The 23638-nt window shown below is 40.3% G+C and overlaps 3 protein-coding genes across 3 annotated transcripts; all 3 read right to left on the bottom strand.

Moving 5' to 3' along the window:
• Positions 1–1681: 1681 nt before the first annotated feature.
• mc1r (melanocortin 1 receptor) lies at positions 1682–3499 on the bottom strand. The gene has a single exon (XM_076023215.1). It carries the CDS (start codon positions 2925–2927, stop codon positions 1863–1865), a length of 1065 nt encoding a protein of 354 aa, XP_075879330.1. The 5' UTR covers positions 2928–3499; the 3' UTR covers positions 1682–1862.
• A 2811-nt stretch (positions 3500–6310) lies between these two features.
• On the bottom strand, positions 6311–19603 carry tcf25 (TCF25 ribosome quality control complex subunit). The gene is made up of 18 exons (XM_076023190.1): positions 19265–19603; positions 18251–18361; positions 17884–17964; positions 17548–17672; positions 17228–17293; positions 17042–17124; positions 15226–15356; positions 14897–14996; positions 14263–14356; positions 13604–13696; positions 10708–10813; positions 10448–10607; positions 10258–10345; positions 9237–9395; positions 9036–9126; positions 8521–8600; positions 8353–8428; positions 6311–6639 (listed from the first exon to the last, which is right to left on the bottom strand). Exons 1-18 carry the CDS (start codon positions 19481–19483, stop codon positions 6472–6474), a joined length of 2031 nt encoding a protein of 676 aa, XP_075879305.1. The 5' UTR covers positions 19484–19603; the 3' UTR covers positions 6311–6471.
• Positions 19604–20927: 1324 nt separating this feature from the next.
• On the bottom strand, positions 20928–23598 carry cyba (cytochrome b-245, alpha polypeptide). The gene is made up of 6 exons (XM_076023177.1): positions 23441–23598; positions 23124–23193; positions 22537–22611; positions 22329–22412; positions 22109–22190; positions 20928–21907 (listed from the first exon to the last, which is right to left on the bottom strand). Exons 1-6 carry the CDS (start codon positions 23496–23498, stop codon positions 21713–21715), a joined length of 564 nt encoding a protein of 187 aa, XP_075879292.1. The 5' UTR covers positions 23499–23598; the 3' UTR covers positions 20928–21712.
• Positions 23599–23638: the final 40 nt, after the last annotated feature.

The following is a 23638-nucleotide window of genomic DNA, read 5'->3' as shown; positions in this document are numbered from 1 at the left end:
GATCTTGATCATGAGTTTGAAAAAGGAATAGTCCCTGATGTTCCTTTTGTGTTATCAATGGCTCGTCTGTGCATAGACCAAATTTATGGCAGCTGTGTTTTGATCAAGAAGCGCAAACATCCACAGTTAGTTTGAACGCTTTAAGAAGAGCATCCTTTGTTGTGTTTTTCTGCCCTCTGACCATGTTTTGGCATTTGAACTTCAAGTAATTAATTTGCAACTTGTGGCAAGAACATGGTAAACTTTTACACCAACGGAATCATGTTTTTTCGGTTTTATTTTTAATGGAGGACAAAAAATTCTAACATCCAACCGAAAAATAAAAATGCGGTGATTCAAAGCATTTTCATTCTGATGTCTGCAGCACACTAGCCCATTTTAACATGTAAGTTATAATGAAGACGTCAGTCTTTGCACTTTCAATTGGTTTTATTATTCATATTTTCATTACACTGTAACAGAGTATGTACAAGATCTGGATTCACAATTCTCGCTCTAAAATAAGAAAAATTGAAGTGTCAGCAGCAAAGTAAAGTGACAACGTAAAAATGCACTTTTCTCATTGGACAATGGAAGAGTTGTGTGCTGTTAAAGGAATACCTGAGGCTAAATTCAGATGAAAAAGAATAAGATGGAAACTACCCAGAGTCATTTGACAACTGCATCAGCATGCTGCTGAACATCGCCAAAGGGAATCGGGTCCATTTCCTCTTCCATAAACCAGCCTAAATCAGACTCATCAGGTTTTCCAAGACACAACTTCCTAGAATTTTGATTTTGATTGTCATCATGCTCCAGGCAACGGGCCTACTGTTGAACATGTGACCTGACCCCATCGCATTTCCCCCAAGTCATTTGTTTTTGGGGGTAGTGATTATTTATTATAATATATTATTTAATATAATATAGGTTGCTGGGCGCTGCCGCCTCACAGCAAGAAGGTTGTGGGTTCGATTCCGGCCCTGGGACCTTTCTGTGTGGAGTTTGCATGTTCTCCCTGTGTCTGCGTGGCTTCTCTCCGGGTTCTCCGGCTTCCTCCCACACTCCAAAAACATGCATGTGAGGTCAATTGAACATTCTAAATTGTCCGTAGGTGTGCATGTGAGTGTGAATGGTTGTTTGCTTCTATGTGGCCCTGCGATGAACTGGCGACTTGTCCAGGGTGTCCCCTGCCTTCGCCCTAAGACAGCTGGGATAGGCTCCAGCAGACCCCCGTGACCCTGAACTCGGGACTAAGCGGGTATGGAAAATGAATGAATGAATGAATATAGGTTGCCAATTTATAGCACCTCAGGTCAGTTTAAAGCAAGGGATTCAAATTGACAAAGTTACAGCTGTGTTCCTTTCAGACTCTAATCAGGCACACGTGAGACAAACCAGTTTCACCCTCGTAAACAGAATGGTCAGGTCATGAAAATTACCAAAGCTTATTTTGGCATGCTCTGTTTAAGAAGTTCATTCACTTCAAGCTGCTCAGCAAAACACCATTAACATTTTGTGTGCTTGTTGCAGAGAGAAAATTAACCTCTAAGTTTCTTGTCACAGGAACAGAATAACATTCTTAAACAGAAAGATCTAACAGCTATTTATTCAGCTCAACAGCATCATTCAACGTGTATGACTCCATTTTCAGAATTTACAAGACGAAGCAAATCTCCGTTTTTTTTTTTGTTTTGTTTTTTTAAAATTATTTTAAATCTATACTGCAGGCTATACGCATGCACTTAAATAAACAAGTCGAGTGCAGACTTTTCAGCCGCGAGGGTCTCTTGTCCGGTGATCTCTGTTGGTGAGAGTCATGAGAGCCTCCAGTGTTCTTATTTCTACCAACGCAATAAGATATGCCGTTATGCAGCAATCATTTAAACTGAAGCTTTGTTTGGAAATAATTCCGCACAATCCACGGAAAGACCTTCCAAAACACCTTGACAAGAGTTCAGAGCCGGTCCTGTGCACCAGGAGCAGAAGACCAGCTCCTGCAGGGTTTTACGCAGCTCCTGGCTCCGGTACGCGTAAATGAGCGGGTCGATGAGCGAGTTGCAGATGATGAGGATGAGGAAGAGGTTAAAGTTCAGGAAGAAGCAGTTGCAGAAGGGGCTGGTGGGACAGGTGAGGATGAGGATGAGGTGCAGGAAGAAGGGGCCCCAGCACAGGATGAAGACGCCGAGCAGGATGGTGAGGGTGATCGCCCCCTTCATGCTCGTGGACTGGCGCCTGCTCTTGCTGAAAGCCACAATGCGCCGCGAGTGCACGTGCGCCAGCACGAACATGTGCAGGTAGAGCACCGCGTTGAACACCAGCGTGGTGCAGAAGAAGGTGACGAGGCAGACGATGACGGCGTTGTCGGTGTGGTAGACGATGAAGAAGATGCTGGAGGTGATGCTGGCCAGCCACACCACCGCGATGATGGTGACGGCGCGCTGGGTGGTCATGATGCTGTGGTAGCGCAGCGCGTAGAAGATGGTGATGTAGCGGTCCGCGGCGATCGTGCACAGGAAGGAGAGCGACGACACCACGGAGCTGCAGATCATCACGTCGATGACGTTGTCCAGGTGCCGCAGCATGCCCGGGTGCATGACCATCAGCCCGTGGTCGTTGAGCAGCATGAAGATGGTCTCCACCACGTTGCTGACGCTCACCAGCATGTCGGACACGGCCAGGCAGCAGATGAAGTAGTACATGGGCGAGTGGAGGTTGCGGTTCTTGATGATGGCCAGGATGACCAGGATGTTCTCCACCAGGCTGATGATCCCCAGTGCCAGGAAGAGCTCCTGCGGGATGCGGATCTGCACGCACGCCAGCGAGCTGTGGTCTCCGGTGGTGATGTTCGTGTCGTTGTCCTCCAAAAAGTCGCCGTACGGGCTGAAATCCACGAGGAGTGGGTGGAGGTTGTACGAGGACCTGTTGCTCGTCTCCATGTCTGACATTTTGGTTGGCAGAATGTCGCGCTGAAACAGGCAAAGCAGTTGGGGGGGAAAGTCAAAAGTAGGTCCGCGCCAGTTGTTCAATGAGCCGTCATATCCAGAGCACCAGGTCCTGATCAACACTGAAGACAACTCTGAGAACTAATGGGCCCAGCCATGAGAAGAACTCTGACCGGCTGCCCGGAGTGCACACGGTTGGAACTCTGTGCCTCTGTGCGCAAAAGTGGAAGATGCGTGTCCTCAACGCAAGCGGGTTTTCCCCGTCTGGATCCGATCCACAAGAAATGGCTTCATTTCATGTCCATGTGGCTGCCGGTCCACGCCTCTGCACGCAGCACCGTCTGACACCGCTACATCCGATGCAAGAAGTCTTGAGTGCGCCTGGAGTTGGCCTCCCTTCTCTGATCCTTCTCAGCAGCTCCTCCTCCATCAGCTGGGCTGCTGACTCACAGTCCTCACAAGGCACCGGGAAAGCCTTCGAATCTTACAAAGTTTTGGAAATTAACTTTATTCGAAGATAAATTCAACCGACTCTCACCCCCCATGCGCATCACTCACCCAGTCCGCACGCCCGTGTTGTTGTTGTTGTTGTTTTGTTTTTTGTTGTTGTTGTTGTTGTTGTTTTTGTTGTTGTTTTTTCAATTGGCGGATTTTCCAGCCATAAAATCCGAAACTAAACAGTCACATCTTCACAAAAGTTCAGCCACTTTAAATATACCATAATACCCATGCACATCTTTATTTTTGATCCAGGCCTCCAGTGAGGGGAGCCCTGGATTTAAAAAAAAAAAATGTATTTCTTTTTTTTAAAGACCCTTTGTTCACAGCTACGAGCTAAAAATATGCTTTTAGCTGTTAACCTGGCACTCTATTGTATATTTGGAAGAGGACAAAATGAAGGTGGTCATGGGGCAGTCACATCAGGGTAGAACATACAACTGATTGGTGGCGTTGTCACTGACTTTAAAGGGACAGGCCAGCCCCTCTGTGAAATCACAAGGGGCTGATGTCAAGAGTTGTTTTTCACACAGATAAGCAAAGAAGTTCCTGCGGAGCTCACAGAAATCCCGTAGACACATATCAAAGTAGATTTGGCTTAATGTGGGGTCTTTAAAAATGAAGTAAACACGTGTATCAACAATTACAGCCTTGTATGAAGAAAAATAGCTTCGCTAATTGTTACAGTTCATGCTTGGAGTGCAAACACAGGAAGTCAATGACAGGAGCACAAAGGACATCTTAACGCAGTGTTTTTCGATGAAACTTTGACCCATTCATTTTCTTCACAGTGCATTATTTTTGAAGTATGACTTCAGTCATGAAGAACAAGCGGGTGTTTGTCGATGGAGGGGAATAACTCATCGGAACCACATGGTGTGAAACATAGGTTGAGCACAAACGATGTAAACAACCTTTATGAACATGCGGTAACATACTGTGGGCTGCATAGGGACCTACCTCGGGTGACTCTCCGAGTCAGTCTTTTCCACTCTGGGTTAATATATGAGACAATTAACTAATTTGTAAATACTTCATGTGAACAAGTAATGTATAGCTTTTCCATATTTATCTCAATCTGAAAAGGCATTTCAAATGTATTACAATCAGCCTAATGAAAGACCTTTTACACTTGCAATGTTTTGTGTACCAATAGCAGCAACACCATAACAGCCAAATATAACAATAAATAAGATAAAGATAAAAACCTAATAAATAGGGTAAGATAAAAAAAAATTGGGGTTGGTTAATGATTTCATTATCGAGTGAGCGCCAGCAGTAGCAGCTGCAGAGCTGCACAGTTTCTTCTGAAGCCATGATATAAAAGCCTTTCTATACACACTGCATCACATGAATCAGCCCTGACCATAGCTCTAGGTGAACTAAGAACAATGACACCGTTTGACAATCAAGCACAGTCACACTCTATTATCATGTGACTCCTGGGGTAACAGAGTTACTGTATGGTAGTTACAGTATGTATAGAGGGAGATTTGTTTGGATTCCCCACTTTTTTTATTTCCTGTGTCTGAAAAGACTTGAAAAAAATGTCCTCATCTGTCTTAATTGGGAGTGAAGAGGAAAACTCAAATCAGCGTCCTGCTGCTATCGTTGTGGGACATCTCTCTCTCTATCTCCCTCTATATCTCCCCCTCTCTATCCCTCCCTCTCTCTCTCTCTCTCTGTGATGTTTGACAGGAAGACAAATTAGGCACATCATGAGACACTCGGAGGCCAGATGGAAACCATCTCAAACTTTTGCAGACAATCGGTCTGCATGCAAGTTGCATTCAAGTTGCATGCAAGTTGGCATTTCAGTGAGGATAAAATGCAGCAACGTAAGACTGACACACAGAGGCAACACAAAAAATGTAAACAATGCATTTTGTAGAGTGCTTGAATTGAATTTTGCACGTTTTTCAAGCAGAACAGCAACAGGATTTGAATAGCAATTAAATGGCTCCACTATTATTTTAAGCATTTCACTAAAAAGAAGAATATATAGAAAACAGTGAAATTGGTGGGCATCGACCAACGACCTGCTGGTAAATCGAGTTATGGGCATAAATCTTACACACAAGAGAGGCAAGAGCATAACAATTTAAGAAAGCAAACACAATCAACAAGAAGTTCTATATTCCAGTAAATTCCAAGCATTACAGCTAAATTTAGAATATTCTGATATAATCAGAGGAAGGGACTGAATTGTCGAATGGACAAAAGGCCCGCAATATAAACCAGACACTATCCGGAATGTCAAAACAATTTACACTCTACAGGGTGACTGCAGCAGCCACCCTTCAGAAGTGTTTTTCCTAATTTGACAGATAATCTAATTTCTCGGCATCCCGCAAACATGTAAAAAAAAAAAAAAGAAAACAAAGTCTCAAAATCATTTTAGAAGGTTATGAACCATAAAAACAAAAACCAAAGTCAATTATTAAAATGAATTGACTGATTCATTGAATGAAACATTTCTGCACTCTCTAAATATTTTCACAGGTGCATTCTTGAGATCAATAAGGAAAAACTGGACTTCATTAAACCTTATTCATATCCCTAGATGCACTTCACAAACCACTGACTGCAGGGAGGCAGAAAAAGTGAACAATAAATAAAGTATGTTTTTGAGAAAACATTTTTGAGCTGAATTTGGAACCGTTTAAAATTTAGGCTTGAGGCTAAATGTCCAAAGTAGAAGATGAGAAGCATCCATAATTCACTGAAAACACAACTAAATTTAACTTGACATGTACATAAATCTAAAACATATTATCAACTTTGTTGTTTGACCTCGAGGCTATTCTTTTTTAATAACTGCTAAAAGAGAAGTGAGCTGAATAATAACACCATCTCCTTTCACTGGAGAATTCACAATCACCCCCCCACCCCCTTAAAAGTAGTGTCCTGTGCCATCTTTTTTTTTTTTTAATACTCTAATGACTGAAAAACAACATGAATACATGACTTTTTTCCATTTTCCATTTATTAGGTTTCTCTGTGTTTCCTTTTCCATCATTTATGATCTTCTGCTTGTGTCTTTTCCTGTTCAGTCCCACTCATCTTCGTCCCTGTAGGGGTTGTCATCCCTTGGCGGCTCTTGGAATCTGATGTTTGCCAGCATGTCCCTCATTGCCACCATCAGACGATTCACTTCCTGGTTGAGCTCTTGCCCGGCTCGGGCCACTTCCATGTCGTCATCCAGCTGGGGTCCACCCTTCAAAGACAGGTGGAGGTCTGTTCATTTTCCCAAAATACGACCAGATAAGAAACTTGAAGACTGTAGCAGTTAAACAGTATAACTTCAGCAGTCCTCAGCTTTCTCCCCAAAGAAAAAACCCTCTGCCTTTTTTTCATAATTTTATTTTCTTCTATGCATATTGTGCCTCTTCCTGTCTATTAGGGGATAACAGAATCAGCATGGATAGCACTGTCTTGACGCATCTGCCTCAGGCCAGTCTGTTATCGTTCATCATGCCCAGCTGACCTACACAACTCTGAAGAAACTCATGTACTGGACATGTAGCCTACAGTGACGCCAGTTTGACGCCATTCTAGCTCCGACTTTGAGATTTATCAAAGCGTTTGCCGCATAACAACTACCAAACTGATGTGTAAAACACAGTGCTTCCTGTTGCCATTCTCTCCATATAATGTTGCACTGTGCCGGACATCGTCAGCGGCTGACAATGCACAGAGAAATCGGAGGATCTTTAGCAGAAAAATTTCCTTTTTTCTTTTTATTCTATTACGTATTGACAATGAGCAAAAAGAGCTTTGCAGGAGGACGAGAACACAGTATGTGTCCTTGTGCCATGGATGAGGAAACACCTTGTAGCCCAGCGCGCGCTCCTACTAAAGCACTGGGGTCAAATTACACACATCTTGCATGGAGCGCTACTGAGGGCTCCGGGAACAGAAGTCTGCAGGAAGTGTTGCCCTCTTGCAAACCTGTGGTGTTGAGGCATCGCAGATTTGGAAGTTTCACAGTAAAATTACAATCATCACACTGCGACAAAAGCAACACTGCATTCTAATCTCTGGTATTTTCTTTAGCCCTGAGGTTATAGAGGATTTGACTATGAAGCTGGCCGGCCAAATGCCAACATCCACCCCCCCATTCATAAAACTCCCATTAAAAACTCCCATTATTCTAAAATAAGAGTTTTATCAATGCTGTTTTTGTAAACTTCATTTGCTACCACTGGGTATTGATGAAAAACAAGGTCATATGCTTACTCCTTAACCTTCTCCGCTTTCATGTGTTGCTTTTTTTTTTTGAAGTTGAAATACTCATCATTACTCAGACTTCATTAACAGACAACGGGTTTTTAGGTTTTTTTTTGTTTTTTTTTGTTGGTTCAAATGCTTTTTGCTTTTTGCCCTCGGGTGGGGGCAGTATTTTCATTGGGGTCTTTGTGTGTTATTTTAGTAAATAAACAATTTGAATCTGATTTTTCACTGGGTCTGTTCACTGTAAAATATTCTGCAGATTCTGTGAGCTTGCCAGGAAACAATTTATTGGATTCAAGTGATGGTTCTCAGTAGCTTATAAAAGAACTTTCCATGGAAGACCTCGCTGGTCCCTAGGGTGCAAAAAAAGTCACCTCTTGAGGATTTCAACAACGGGTTAACAGATTCTAAACATCACGAGAATGGGAATCTTCAACTTCAAATGTAAAGGAACAGCTGTAAAACTAATACACACCTAAGATCCCACTGTAGAAACCTGGGTTGCGGTCAGTAAAATTCAGTAAAAGTCAATTTAAAGAACTGGCAGGCCTCAGAATGATGGAAGATTGGCCTGATTACAACTGGCAGCTGAACTGGCTTCACTTGGCTGGGCTTCAGAGCACTCAGACTCATATCTGCCTTAATGTTTTTGCAGAGTGTCTTTCTGATCCTCAACACGCCAATCCAAGCAACTTACCTGAAGATTAAAGTTTGGCAGCAGCGATCGGAAAAAGAGCGACAGCGTGCTCTCATTGGATGCACCAGCAGGCGGCCTGTGTATGCACAGACAGACAGACAGATTAAAGCAACATGTGATGTGTTTGCACATTCTTGAGTTTTATTCATGATTGCACGAGTTGATTACCTTACTGGCCGTATATATGAAGTTATGGATTCGGGTGGAGGGAGAGGATCAAAGCCCATCACAGGCTGACTGGTCACCTCCTGAGGAATTCAAACATTGTTTTTAATACAATTACCCATTCTGCAATGATGGCTTAAAAGACTCACAATTGTGGCAAAGGTCGCAATAAATGTACCTGATATAAATGCCTTACTAGACTTACCGTGGTAGAAGCAAAATATTGGAAGCTATATAAAGATATTGCAGATTTTATTTGGATGGTGCATAAAGGTGATTTTTATTTCCTTTTAAAAAGGAAAGCCATCTATTGAATTTAGTGTTGAATCTTGTAAAAGTTGAGATATTGAGCTCAATTCTGATAACTAAAAGGGAAAAGATATGTACTTTCAAGAGGAAAAGTTGCCTTTTCTACTCTGGCTGGATCTAATCAGTTAGAGAATAAGCAGAAGAAAACACCAATCCCTGAAAATGACATGTATGTGCAAGCTGTTAATGTTCAGCCGTTCGGTTCTCACCAGAGGCAGAGTTGAGACGGCCTCCTTGATCTCTGAGAGGAGAACGTGACGATGGATGTTCCTTGGTGCGCTCTGGTATCTTTGTTTCCTCCTGGTGGAGTCATTTGGTTAATAAAATTCAACAGATGTACACGTGTGTGTGTGTGTGTGTGTGTGTGTGTGTGTGTGTGTCTGTAGCGGGGCTTTAAGTTGATTTCTTACTTGCTATGCGAGTCCTCCACCAAAGGGTCCTTCGTATCAACACGCCGCAGCACCGCCTTCACCGACTCCTCCAACCATAGCATCACTGGTGGCTCCTTCCACAGAGTCCAGCTCCTCCCCACATACAGTGCGGTCAGTTCGGCCAGGGCTGGGGACTGCCTAACGACGGTTGAAAAAAAATACGACGGTGGTGCAGGTATCCGAAGGTACCTTCTGTACAGGTAGAGAAGGCGCTACTGTTTTCCTGATGTGATAATAGTTTCTATGAAAAAAATCAAATGCAACTTCTGAAATAACTTTTGTCTTCTTCTTCACCAGAATCATGTCATCTGAAAACCTGCACACACTTTTGCAGCAATACTAGAGAAAAGTTTTAAAACTCAAATGCCAGCAGTAATGCAACTTTCTCTGCAGATGGAAATGAAGACAATGCATAATGGCGAGCAATAAAGTCTTCATTAAGTCATTACTGCTACTGATTGCTGTTCGTATGAGTGCAGGTCTATTAGGGTGCGTTGCCTGTGATAATGTAAATACCACAAACGCATGCACAGTTGATAAATGAAGCACACTGACTGCTTAATTTCTTAAAATGCCTTAAAATGCAACTACTGATTAGAATGAAAAGGGCAGCAGCCAAATGAAATTTTGTTTTAATATGTAATAATCCACTAGAATCCAATAATGCCACTTTAGGCCTTGGTTCTAGTGTCTTTGTTCTTGTCTTCCTTCTCTCTTGCCATCTCTTTTCCTGTCATTGTATTAGCTGCACAGGCCATCAACAGTGGAAGTACTGTGAGCACACAGTAATGTGCCACTACAGCGAGCTGTCGTGTTGGATTTAATGAGGCATTGCAGCAAATAAATTCCCGCAAAGATTTTTAAGAATTGAATCGATAAGGGCACTTAAGGAATAAGGAAACAATTTGAGCCCAAAATTAAGGGAACGGCATGAGCATAATCATCCCGTCTATGAAACTTAATTTGGAAACGTTTTGAACACAGTGAGATCATACATTACCCCAATTGACTCTTTGGACCAAAGAAAGCATGTGATGTGACTGATGTGTCTGGCTGCACAGCGCAGAGATCCAGAAGAGGCATCAAGACTACAACAGACACATTTACAGGAACAGAAGTCAGAGGAAATATGACTTGACACCACGGTGATGTGATGTATTAAAAAGAAGCCACTTAAGGGGTTCAATAACCTCCAGGAAACATTATGAGAGCGCCCTGCAGCATCTGGTCAGCTTTTTGTCTTTGCTTGTTGCTTTCTTCACAATCCATGTCGTACTGCTGGCTGAGAGAGAAGTGGCAAAGTGCAGTGGAGAACGCAAAGTTGGGCAGCTGGGACAGATTTCTGTGCTCCTGAAAGGCAAAACACAAATGTTGAGTTGATTGACGCCAGTTGGAAAATGCCGCAACGGTGGCACACTCGTACTCCTTGGTGCTCGATAGAAGGTCTCACCTCCCAGTCTTGATACAACTGGAGGAGGGATTGGTACTCTCTGGAGCGCAGCATCAGGAAGTCGATGAGCAGGAGCATGCAAAGTGGATCAGAGTCTGGATCCAGACTAAGAATAAGAAAGAAACATGGATGACAGATTATCATCTAAAATTCTAATATTTAGGCAGCTGACCAACTACAGAAACTGTGAAATCTGCATTTTCGGCACGTCAACCCCCGAATCTCTGAGAAAATGGGTATTAAAATGCTTCTTGTCCTTTTTTTCCCTTTTTTTTTTTTAACTCCAAATGTGGATTGATTGTGTTACAGCCTATATAGTAGGAGTTTGAAGACCACTTGTTTGAAGTTACATTAGTGAATCATAATGGAATTTTGGACAAGAATTGAATCATCACCGACTGAGGGAGGATATCCGTCAGCTCTTATTCCAACACAGCAGCTTCACAAAAGGACCAGAGCGCTGCCGTCATGTGGTCCAGACGCCAGAGTTTGATGAAAATTACAGATAAGCACTGACCATTACATGCTCAGAATGTTAAAGCAGTTAAAGCTAACACAGAGAGGATGTCTGCAGGACCTGGAAACAGTTCTGTTGGCGTGCATTATGTCTAAATCCATAAGAAATTGCACATCATTATCCATAATTTTCTGTTATAATATTTTCTTTTTTTTTTTCTAGATCATTTCTGTTTTGGCATTCGGATGATGGTCACAATTTGGAATAAACAAGATGAAAGCACGGCTCCATCCTTTTGCCAGCAGTTCAAGCTGCTGCTGCTGCTGCTGCTACTGCTGCTACTGCTGCGCTAATGTTGCCACATTTTGAGTCCCTTTGCATCAAGTGAGCATCATTTAAATCAGTTTCTCAAAGTGGGTGGCGCGCCCGCCCTGGGGGCGCACAGTCACGTCTGGGGAGGGCGCGAAACACCGAGCGGGAGGGAGACGGGGCGCCTGGGGGAACTAATGTTTTCACGTCTGAACTTTTTCCACGGCGGAACAATTAACAACAAGTGTTCAGTAGGTTGTAGCTAAGAAAAACGCTGCTCAGGTACACAGGATGGACAAATATTTGACAGGGACGAAAAGAAGAATTCAGGAGTCCGGCGGTGGCCAGTGTTCTTTGTTGTTGTTGGGCACTTTTGTCTGTAGAATGGTTCCGCGAGTCGCTGCGGAACAATGGTGTCGTTCACGCCAGACTTGAAGCGGCGCAGCGATCGTTTCTGCTCTAATTTCTTTCTAATGCGCGAGCGAAAAAGCCAGAGGACAATGAACAGTTTTCGAGCGATGATAGAACGTAATCAAACACCTTTGCATCAGTACGTGATCGACGCCGTGACTGGCGCGATATTATGACTTAGTGCACGCAACGCTCAACTTCATCCCGTGTGGCAGGTAGAAAATGTGATGTTGTCGCATGACTCATGTTGTTGATGCGGTCAATTTCATCAAAACAAGACCCCTGAAAGCGCGGCTATTCTCTGCACTTTGTGAGGAGATGGGAGCACAACATAAAGCTGTGTTGTTTCACAGGGAAGCCAGGATGGTGGACGTTACAAAAGTGGTTTGCCAAAAAAAGTTATTTGCACAGCAGAAAAGTGAAAGGAGTATTCTTGTTTAAAAAGTAATGTTCAGGATTTGATGTCACAAAGAGTGATTTGCTAAAGTTGTTTATTTGTACAAAATAAATGATTTCATAAATGAAGAGAAAAGTGAAATGAATGTTCATGATAAAAAAAAAAAGAATGTTGGTTTTGATATCACAAAATGTGGTGTGCCAAAGGTAAAACATTATTTGCACCTCCAAGGTGGGGCATGACATATAAAGTTTGAGAACCACTGCCCTAATGCCATGCAAGGCTTCAAAAGTCAACTTTGTCCTAGAGACATGGGGCCACTTGCAGGTTCATCGGGATCCCTCAAGACACAGCCACGTCAAATTTGGGGCTTCTAGCCCATGAGGAACCCTGAAACCCTAACCCTAATTCCAGCAGTAACCCTAACCCTAACCCTAATCCCAGCCTTATCGCTAACCCTAATGCCATGCAAGTCTATGGGGTCAAAAGTCAACTTGGTCCTAGAGACATGGGACCACTTGCAGGTTCACCGGGATCCCTCAACACACAGCCACGTCAAATTTGAAAATTTTTCTTCCTCCAAGGTGGGGCGTGACAGAGAAAGTTTGAGAACCACTGATTTAAATGTACAATGTGCCGTCTCACAGAGCTCAAAAGATTTCTAACTGGGTCAGCGAGCATGACAGCCATCACAGCGATACGGTGGAACAGGAGACTGGCATTCTAGATGTGCAGTTGAACCAAGCCGCAGCAAATGGGCGATGCTGTCAAGACAAAACAGACCAAATTGTCTGCAGAACGATTCCTGCACCTTGTTGATTTTAAGCCATGAGGAACTGTGGCAGTTGCGAAGGCCAGTAAGTGCCCAACCCAGCACTGGCAATGGCTGCTAGATGATGTGGCCGGTGAGAATGCAACCAAGGAGCGTATCACTCCACCCATAGCAGAGCACAATCACGGCAGAAAGAAAACTAACTAAATTTTGAAAAGACAGCTTCCAAAATGGATGACTAATGTTTGTGTTATTGAGTTCAGAAAAAAATTAATAAAAATAAAAGTTCTGTTTTTTCAGCTAGCGAGCCACATGATGATATGCAGAATGTTCTGATCTGAGGAGATATGGAGAGCAAATCCCAACAGCCTCTCCCTCCGGTGGGAAGAGACGGCAGGGCTGAAGTTTTTCGAAAGCGATCTGCAATGTAATGACTGTGCTTGACTGAGGACATGGTTTGTTTTTACTGTTTGACCAGAATGAATGCAACGTCCACTTTATACTGTTACACCTTATCACAAAAGTTTTCCCCGGTTCCTGGCATTCATACCTCAAGATCAGTTTGCAGTACTCCAAAGCTGTCCGGGGGCATCCTCTCTTCTCCAGGAACATCATGTGCTTGTACAGAGTCAGATAAAACGCCCTGCAAACACAATTTGCTCCATGATTACATTTGTCTATTAGTTAGAAATGATCATCTGGGTCTCACAGTAGACAACAAAAAAGGTAGTACGAGTGAAAAAAAAAAAAAATATGCTTGTTCTTGGTCAAAAATATGTTGTGCACATCACTGACACAAGCATTAACATTAACTGAAAAAACTTAATGTAGGGTATGACTGTCTGGTAACAAAATAACTATGGGGAAGTAATTCTGGTAGATTTTAGACAGTTCTATTAATCCTTGTGAGAATAAGTCATTTGCACTCACAAAAAACACCTGCTTGCTCAATTGCAATCCAGATACTCTATTGGCCACATTTACTTAAAATCTCAATTACATGTTTATCCACTTTTCAAAAAAAAAGAGACAAAATTAGGAATCTGTTAAGTTAAGTAAACAACACCAAAATGTCATGGTTTATCACTGAATCAACACAAATGTTGGATATAAGCCTAAATAATTTCTTTAACAGCAGCTGTGTGTCTGTTTAGAGAAGAAATTAACATACAGGTAATTAAAACAAAAACACCAACACCAAACACGTACCTGTTCTCTGGTCTCAGATAGTCCAGTCTGCTGGAACCTGAGGTCAGACTGAACAAAGGATGACAAGCACACTCAAAGCTGTACAAGGCCCTCTCTGGAAACAGAAAAATTCAGCGTCAGAATCTAGCGTTCGTGACAATGTTTCCACAAAAGAAGAGTACATTCTAAAACAAACAAAGAAAGAAACAGAACTGTTTAACTGGCACTTTCTTTAAATGGGAAAAGGCACAAGACAATTTTCTACTCTTAAAATAACGCTCTAATTCCACATACACTATTTTATCCACCCAGGGGAGAGGGCTGTCAGAGAAACACAGGAATTATCCCTCGCAGGTACAATGACCTTTGCTAAACCACAGACTAGACACTTTTACGCTGAAGGCGCATGCTTATGAGCAAGTCTTGCCGCTGGTGCAAACTGTTGTTGCTTATCATTTTAATAATAATCTTACAATAAATTCTATTTTAGACTTATAAGGGAGAAACTTAAGACGTCTGTGCTAGTAGTTTAAAATTTCAATTCATTTTTGGTGAAGTTTTACAGAGAAGCTCTTGGGCACAGTTTTGTAAATGATATCCCCGGTCACTCTTAAACTAGGTTTGGGTTTGCAATGCAATATGGAACCTGACCCACCAATAAGGTCTCTGGCCATCTCTTGATCCTCCTGAATACGGCAGACATCAGACAGCTGCAGCAGAGAGTCAATGTGGTATGGGTTCAGCTGCAATAGTGCCTGAAATAGGGAGAAACACAGCAGTTAGAAAAGAAAAACTATTAAATACACAATCTTTAAAGTAAATACAAATAACGTCATGTGGCAGTTATTAACAAAATATACAACTTCATTGAAAAGTGTATTTCATAACACAATATAGAATATTTAAAATATCAATGCCGAGAACTTTAGATCAGAAATATGACAGCATCTATTTCATAGCAATTAAACCGAAGCCACTTTGTACCACTATGTTGTTTGGATCCATGGACTTCACAGCATCCAGGAACTTGAACTGTATTTGCTGATAGTCACGACTATGTTCAAAGGTGAAGTGCTGAGTGCCATCCTTGGACTGCAGTAAGGCCATTGAAATTCCTGAGAAGGAAACAGGAATCGAGAAATGAGTCACGTCTGTATACGTCATAATACGCAATCTGAATCTGAATTAAGGAGTAAATTCATTGTACAATCTGTCACTGTCTGGTCCTTTTCATATCAAAGAATTGTTTGTCAAACACAGGTCATAATAGAGCACAGAAACTGGACTGCTATGGACAAAATGGTGTGAGTTTTGCCTAAAAAAATGTTTTGTTGTGTTTTAATGAGTCAAAGAACATCAAAGTGAAGGCTGGGATTCGAAGAACTCGGCCTTGTGCAATTGTGAGCAATGTCACCTTAACTCTAGTGTGTTGGCTGATTTGTGTGGTACTTTGTTTGCCCACTCACACCTGAATTAAACAATTGTATGACGATACACTACCAGTTTAATACGAGTTAGTACAGTTACAATCAACAATAATAATAATATCATTTTAGTTGTTTTTATTTCAGCATTTTTAACTTTCTGCAACGTGTTACTATGAATATTTTATAATTTAGCGAACATGATCAAACATGGTAAGCTTCATTACAAGTAAAAAAAAAAAAAAAAAGAACTTCACATTGCCGAGCCGTTATACAACATAAGACATGAAGAAGATCTATGAGCGCTGACGTCAAATTTGTTAATGGAGTAAGTGTTATGTGTTTTTTTGCCGTACTCTGTTTCTCATTAAGAACTAACCAACTAACATTTTGTGGTCAAGCAATTTTGCACATGGAAATAACTAGCAAATATAATCGGTATGTACGTGGACATATGCGTGTGTGTGTGCGCGTGTAGCTGAAAACAACAACCGTTTAAATCTCATAACTTCTGTGCCCAACTGCCACGTGCAGAACCATCTCAAAGTGCTCCAGGCGGTTTATGTACTTGTTCATGTCAACTTGAATTTAGGTTAAGAAAATCCAGGAAACAAAAGACCTCCAAATTGCTATTATTTGTTGCATGGCAGACAAAACTCAATTACAGTGATTATAAGCTCAACTACAAGATTAGGTCATAAAATCCCAACAAAGTTTAAGAGGCAAATTGCTGTGAATGATCCAACTATGAGTATTTATTTTGTGCGTAATCCTTTGTCTTATCAACAAAATAAGTCAGTAAACCATTAGTGAATATAAAAGTGTATAATATATTTAAAAGTGAGCTGTTGTCACCTCCATAAACAGGCAAACAAAAGAAGTAGTTAGTTAGTAATTAGTTAGTGTTCACCTTAGTGAGATGGTGAGTTAATAGATAAATGCAGACATACATGTAAAGGGAGTTAGTTTTGAAAATTAACCAAGGCAAACTAATTAAACAACAAAAAAAATATTAACTAGAATTTGAATTAATCTTTTGCTGACTTTAAGCAAAGCAAGTTTAGGTTTTAATAACATTGTGGGTTTCACTTGTACTACCAAAATGTCTCTCAAAGCACTAAATATTGAATAATAATAAATTAAATATTAATGAATTATTAATCAATAAAACAAAATCATCAATGATATTGATATATCATTTAGCGGTATTTAAGACAGTATCATCACAATTTATTACATTAAAGAATGACGGACATGTTAGGAAAAAATAAAGATTAAGTGGAGGTGGTTGCAATAATGGCAAAATGTTACGTAACCTAGATTCTATCAATTAAAAGGCTTAAAAAAAAAATAATATCTTCAATGACTGGACATACCTGGGCGGCTAAAGCGAGGCCAGCTGTCTTTAAGACTGGTCATCCAAGTGCTACGGTGAAAATGTCTGTTTCTTTGACGAGGTCTGTCAAAAGAAAACAAACAGGATGACGTAAGACTACATGGATATAGTAATAGTGCACACTGCACAGAGTGCATGTACTGCCATCTGTGTGTTTATTTTTTACCTTTGTTCCCCTTGAACGGCCCGTGCCCCAAAGTATCTTTTGAGCTCAGTTTCTGGGTTGAGATTCCTGAGATAAACAAAGAAAGATATACTCAGCTATGGGATTACATACGTCTTGAAACAATTTAGAACAATTTAGAACTTCTGACAAGCTTTTCAATTTAAGTTAAGTTTACACACGCGCGTAATGTTTTCTGTGCTTATTTTTGACCGTTTTTAGAAATCAAGATAAATCAATAAAAATATTTAAACTTAACTAAAAACAGTCACCAGATTTAAATGTATTAGTTTTATAATCAAAAGTCTTCTCTTTTTTCTTACCGATGTTCCACATGTAGCACAGATCTTCTGTCAGAGATGCCGCATTCTTCATTTTGCAAAGTTGGAGAACTGGACATCTCAAGATTCTCCAGCAAGGACTCAATGTTATCATCTTGCACAGCTTCCTAAAAACAGAAAAATCAGAAGAACTTAAAATTAATGCATCAGTTTATGTCTAGTTTCAGTTTCTAAGTGCAGAGAGGCCAGTTGACATTATTTTAGACGCATTAATGTGTTACTCAATACTTGTGGACGAGATGCATGTTATCAATTTCATGGGTGTACGAAAATATAGCAAATACACATAAAATGTTTAAAAGGAAAATTGATTTTTACCTCTCCGTCCTCTGTTGTAACTTTATTTTTCTTCTTCTTATTTTTTCTCTTTTTTTTGATTTTGTCTCCAGACAAACATTGCTGAAAGAAAAAAAAAACTATTCAGTGTTCTCATTTTCAGCTGTTTCAAAACATGGTTCAAACAAGTCTGTACCATACGAAAAAGGGAATACAATGTAAAAAGTTTGATTTACCCTGTAACTTTTTTTTTTTTTTTAATATATATATATATTTTGTTCCATTTTTAAAAAAGGTGTAAACTAAAAATAAAAATTGAGCCAAAAAAGAAAGGAGGCCCTGGTTAAAAACAACATTAGGGAAAGAGACTGGGTTGACCACACAAAGGGCTGACAAGAGTAGACTCTACCTGCTGCTGCTCATCCGTGCCACTGTTTTCCACAACACTTTTGCTATTACGATTTAGGTCCTCTGCCTCTTCATCAGGTCCGTTTTTTTCAGTCTCATCTGTATCACCAATCTGTAGATAGAAGGATGATCAGAAAAAAAGCACAACCATCCTTCTGCTAATAATGAAATCTGAGTCACAAATGGAAAGCTCAAAACAAAATTCAGTTTCTGGCAACAACAATAATTGGCAATAATTGGCAATTACTTACTTACTCCATTTGCTAGATATACATATAGTTAAGTAGGATGACCATAATTGAATGACCTAAAACGAGGACACTTTGTGCGGCAGTAACATACACAAATTATACTCGAAGTTCACTCAAACTTGCCATAATATTTCAATTAAGTAAGCCTCCTCTGTATGGATTTTAAAAAAAATTGTTATATACTATCCATGAGGTTTCTCAGAACCTAATATTATGGCAGGACAGGACGTGAAAACAAGACATTAATTGGGAAAACAGGACGCTCGCTCAAGTTAAGGTTTTGACAGTGCTTTTTGGGGCAAAGTAGAAGGTAAAACATAGAACGTAAATCTTGAGTTTACGATTAAACCAAGTCGATCAGCAACGGTGCATAGCGATGACAAATTTGAAAATCAAGAATACCTCTATTGAATAGTTAATTATTTACTCAAGTACACATTACGGAAACAATCACAACCAAAGACGAAGTCCATCGGAATCCAAATAAGCACAACTTGCTGAAAGCCGTTATCTTACGGCCTAAAGTAAAATAGAGCTTACGTTTGTTATTTCACCGAGTTAGTGATGGAAAATTCGTAACGGATACGTTTTTCTAAGTAATTAAACCTATAATTTAAGTCATGCTAGTTTACTCATTGCAGAGAGGGCCAACGTCAGGCTAACATAAGTTAGCATCGTATGAAGCTGGAACTAATAGTATTATTCAGATTCTGACGTCATGTCAATCAAAACAGAGAACTTAGAGAGTCAGGTCGTCATCTTACCAATTCAAAAATATTGGAGACATTTTTCTGAGCTTTGTTTTTCTTTCCCTTCTGGGTGCTTTTTCTGTCGGACAGTGGAGAAACATTAGCCGTCTCCACCTGCTCCTCTTCAGTCGCTGCCTGTTCCTCCGGGCTATCATCTAAAGTTAGATCCCCGAGGTCCAAAGCCTCCTGACCCCGCTGTTTGCCTCTCAGTCTTCGCAAAGCTCGGGAAGACATGATCTGACTGTAGTGTTACACATACATTTCATTAACTTTTTTTTTTCTTTTTTCTTTTAGATATGCCTTTCTGCTTGCTGATAAACACAGCAGCGTCTTCCTCCTCCTTCTTCTTCTCCCGTCTTCTTCGGACAATTGTTGCCATTTTCAGTCTCTTACTGCCCTCAGCAGGTTGTACAAAGAGTTGCACCCCCCATTTTTAGGGGATTTATCTTCCTTTCAACTGCGCATACTTGTTGGTATTCAGGGCTTTATGAATATGTTATTACATGTTAATATGTTAAAATATGTATTCATGTTAAAAACTGTTTGATACAAGAAGGGACATGTAGATAATAATGGGATAAATGATCCCCCCCCCCCCCCCCCCCCCCGGGAGAGTTTGCATGTTCTCTCTGTGTCTGCGTGGGTTAATTCCCTCCAGGTTCTCAGGCTTCCTCTCACAGTCCAAAAACATGCATGTGAGGTGAAATGGGAACTCTAAATTTGTCTTTTTTTGTCTCTATGCAACCCTGCGATGAACTGGTGACTCGTCAGGGTGTCAGCCTGCCTTTGCCCTATGACAGCTGGGATAGGCTCCAGCAGACCCCTCCCCCCGTGACCCTAAGTAAGGAAGAAGCAAACATTGAAAATGGATGGATGGATCGATTATTATTATTATTATTATTATTATTATTATTATTATTATTATTATTATTATTATTATTATATAATGGAACATACACTCAATACAATACAATCGGGCAGAACAGCAATATCCAATTATAAACAACTAAGATAAAATATATATATAATGCTAAACAAATTATTATAGCACACCAAAATATATTTATTTGACGAACAAAGTTATAATCGTAAGTCTACTGCGTTGCAGTACTAATATCAGCCAGGAGGTAGAGTAATTGTCAACAATAAAGGACCCTGTACTGATTACATTCATTTAAACAATCCAGCTTTGTTTGCCGTTCAAAACAAGCATAATAACGAGCTGAAACGCATTGGACAAATCATAGTGAGACTGACAGGAAATACAAATTCAATGGTTCATTTAAACTCAAATAATCTTACTGCAATCCTACCTCTTACACTAAAATGAGGAAGTAGTTCACATAACTTACTCCTTCCGTGCAGCACAACAAAAATATGACAAAGAAAACTGCAGAGAAGGTTCAAGTGGTAGAACTTGTTCTACAAACCATCAGCAAAATCCACTGTACGAATGGGCGTATTCTTTTTTTTTTCTATCTTGACCCTTTAAAAACAAAGGTCAATAACGTCACAGATGAAAAGGCATTGTAGACTGAACAGGGAAATTCTGGTATGCTGAAATAAGGTACTTTTGTGTAATGAGGAAGTAGCACATGTCGGTACTTAAAATAATTTTAAGCAGTAGTGTGGTCAAACTACACATTCGAGAGTACAAAGCAAAAATAGATACTTTGAAGGATATAAAGAATTTATTTACAAAATTTTTTAAGAAATAACATTTAAATGTTCATATACACATCATATGAGTCATTATAGTCTGAACAGTGTCAATCAAATACAGCGCATTTTAAAAATGGCCTAAATATGCAGTAAATGATACAATAAGTTTACATGCAGTATTGCTTGATTTTGAACTTGCTGTACGCTATTTAGAAATCAGAGGAGAATATACGGTCAGAATAGAGAGCAGGTGCTGGTGTTCACTTTATTAGCAACATAAAATATTTAGCCTTCACCTACAACTATATATATATACACACACATACACAGTGGTGGAGAAAAGTTTTCTGACACATCATGCACTTGTGATGTCTTGCATTAAGAACCAGTCTCAAGTCTCCAAGTGCTGCTTGTTGTAGTGGAGTATTTCAGCAACTGGATGTTTCAGCAAGATGACAAACCCTTGCAGCACATCCAGAGTACAGGAGAACAAGAACTACAAAAATTTAGTTATCTTATTTTGTCTTATTAATAATAAAAACAAATTGTTCATGTGGCTATGATGCATGTAAATGTTGAATGACAAAAATTGGGATTTAACAGTGTCCAAAAACCTTCAACCTCAAAACGAGCCTGTCTTTAGTTTGACTCCTTCAAGTTCTCTTTCAAGTTCTGAGTAATTCTCTGAGGTATGAAGGTGTGGAAAATCCAGAGAGCCCAGTCCCATGCATTGCTTGCAGAGGGTCACTGTGTTCTCAGTAAGTACAGTTGGGGCCACAAATAATGAAGGGTCAGGTCGATTTACTCGTTCAGTGTAACAGAGATGGGGTTATCGTAGGCCGCTCCCTCTAGTTCCTCCAAATGTTTCCTGCGTGTCTCGGCAGGAGGTCTTGGTGGAGGGTTCTGAGGTGGGTTCTTGATGCTCACACCTGCAGCTGGTTTCCTGATCTCCTTCTTTGGCAGATTTGGCTCCCAATGTTCACCTCTTATAGCTGCCTTTAGAACGTAAGAAACAACCAAGTTCAGCCATGGTAAACGCCAGCTCAAGCACACTCTCAACCGGTCTGATTTCAAAATGACAGTGTATGACACAACAGAGGTACCAAAAATTAGACAATCTCTTCCTTGTTTCAGTCAACCAGGAACTTCCAACCTAATCTAACGGCCTTATAACTGCTATTTTGATAGTAAACTTACCACTAGATAAATGATACTGGCAAGACCAAGGCAGACACACCCGAGGACTGTAGCAAGCATGAAACCACCAGGTACACAGATGCTAAAAAAAATCAGGAAAAGACATAAAAAGGATTTAAAGCATTGAAGACAGGAATGACAAAGGGACTATTGAATAACCTGGTGGTGAATGAGAAGAATGCTGTCAAGCAAAGAAGAGAGACTAATACAATAGACTCACGCTGCATGTAAAAAAGCTCTAACATAATAGTTCCTTGTCAGTGGCCCAAATGCTTTGACAACCACAGTGAAGCAATGCTGGCCCCTGAGGAAGAAAATACCACAAGAAAAGACTGATAAATATCAAAAATCATCAATCCTAGTTTCTGATTATTTTTTTTTTTTAACATCAGAATTAATCAAATAATGTTGTTGATGACATTACTTACGGCCTCTCAAGACTGGTACCCTTTGACCTTTTGCTTCTGGGATACTCGAGAAGACACACCAACACCCCAGCAGCACTGGGTATACGTCAAGGCTTTTTAAACTCACATTAATTCACTGTTAACAAATTTGATTGATCTAATAATAATTTCAAATTAAATACCCAACATTAAAAAAAAAAATAAAAAAAAAAATAAGTAACTCGTACTTTGTTATTTTTACAGAAGAAAGGGGGCAGAAGAAGCAGACATAAATTCTTCTTTCAGATGGGTTAAAGTTTTACCACCTCAGATACCTTGTCGTAAGTAAATATGGGCTTGGTCCTGAAATTAGGGAACTCATCCCATATTTATATTCACTGAATTGTTTCATCAATTATAATTAAACATCAAATTAGAAAAATAAAATACTGTTTAAGGTTGAGTAAAACTATGAGTGATTAATATTTCATCAAAACGAATATCATCAAAAAGGTACATTTTATTGAAGATGGAGAAAAACTCAAATGAGGATGGTGATTGTAAAAAATATTTTCACAGTGTGTGTGTTTTTAAATGAAAGTCGTTGGTTAATGTTGCATAAAGGATACACTGCATAGGCAGCAAACTGCCAGCCTCTGAACTGTCCAGCCACACCGACAATACCTCCAGTGAGGAGAACTGAAACAAGGAAACGAGGGGGATAAAAGTGTCTTTCATCAAAATAATTCACGATTCAACAACTTTAATAACAAAAATTTTAAAAAAAAGCGAATTATCATTATTGTTTTATCTTGAATTACTTCGGAAATGCGTCCGTTCAGTATTACTTATACACTTTCGAAATAATGTCGTCAAAATTAACCCATGAAGTTATCAGAGCTCCCTGTTCATCTAATAAACAAAAAAAACAAAGAAAACTACTCACTGAGTCCCGAAGCCAGAGCCTGCTCATTAGCCCACATCGCCCACTCGATCTGACCCATCGTGCAAAACTTCAGAAACCTCTCGGCGCAGCTCCCTTAAACTTTCTCTACAAGGAAGCAAAGGTATTTATTAGACCTGTGTGCATAGGCGTGGAGAGGCGGGGCTTATGCAGTCGTCATTTCCGACTAGCGCGGTACAA

Source organism: Nelusetta ayraudi, unplaced genomic scaffold (genome assembly GCF_046127955.1).
Source record: "Nelusetta ayraudi isolate G7.1 ecotype Tasmania unplaced genomic scaffold, CSIRO-AGI_Nayr_v1 ptg000002l, whole genome shotgun sequence".
Classification (NCBI taxonomy): Eukaryota; Metazoa; Chordata; class Actinopteri; order Tetraodontiformes; family Monacanthidae; genus Nelusetta; species Nelusetta ayraudi.
The sequence above is the reverse complement of the archived record's forward strand: the minus strand, read 5'-3'. Positions and strand labels throughout refer to the sequence as shown.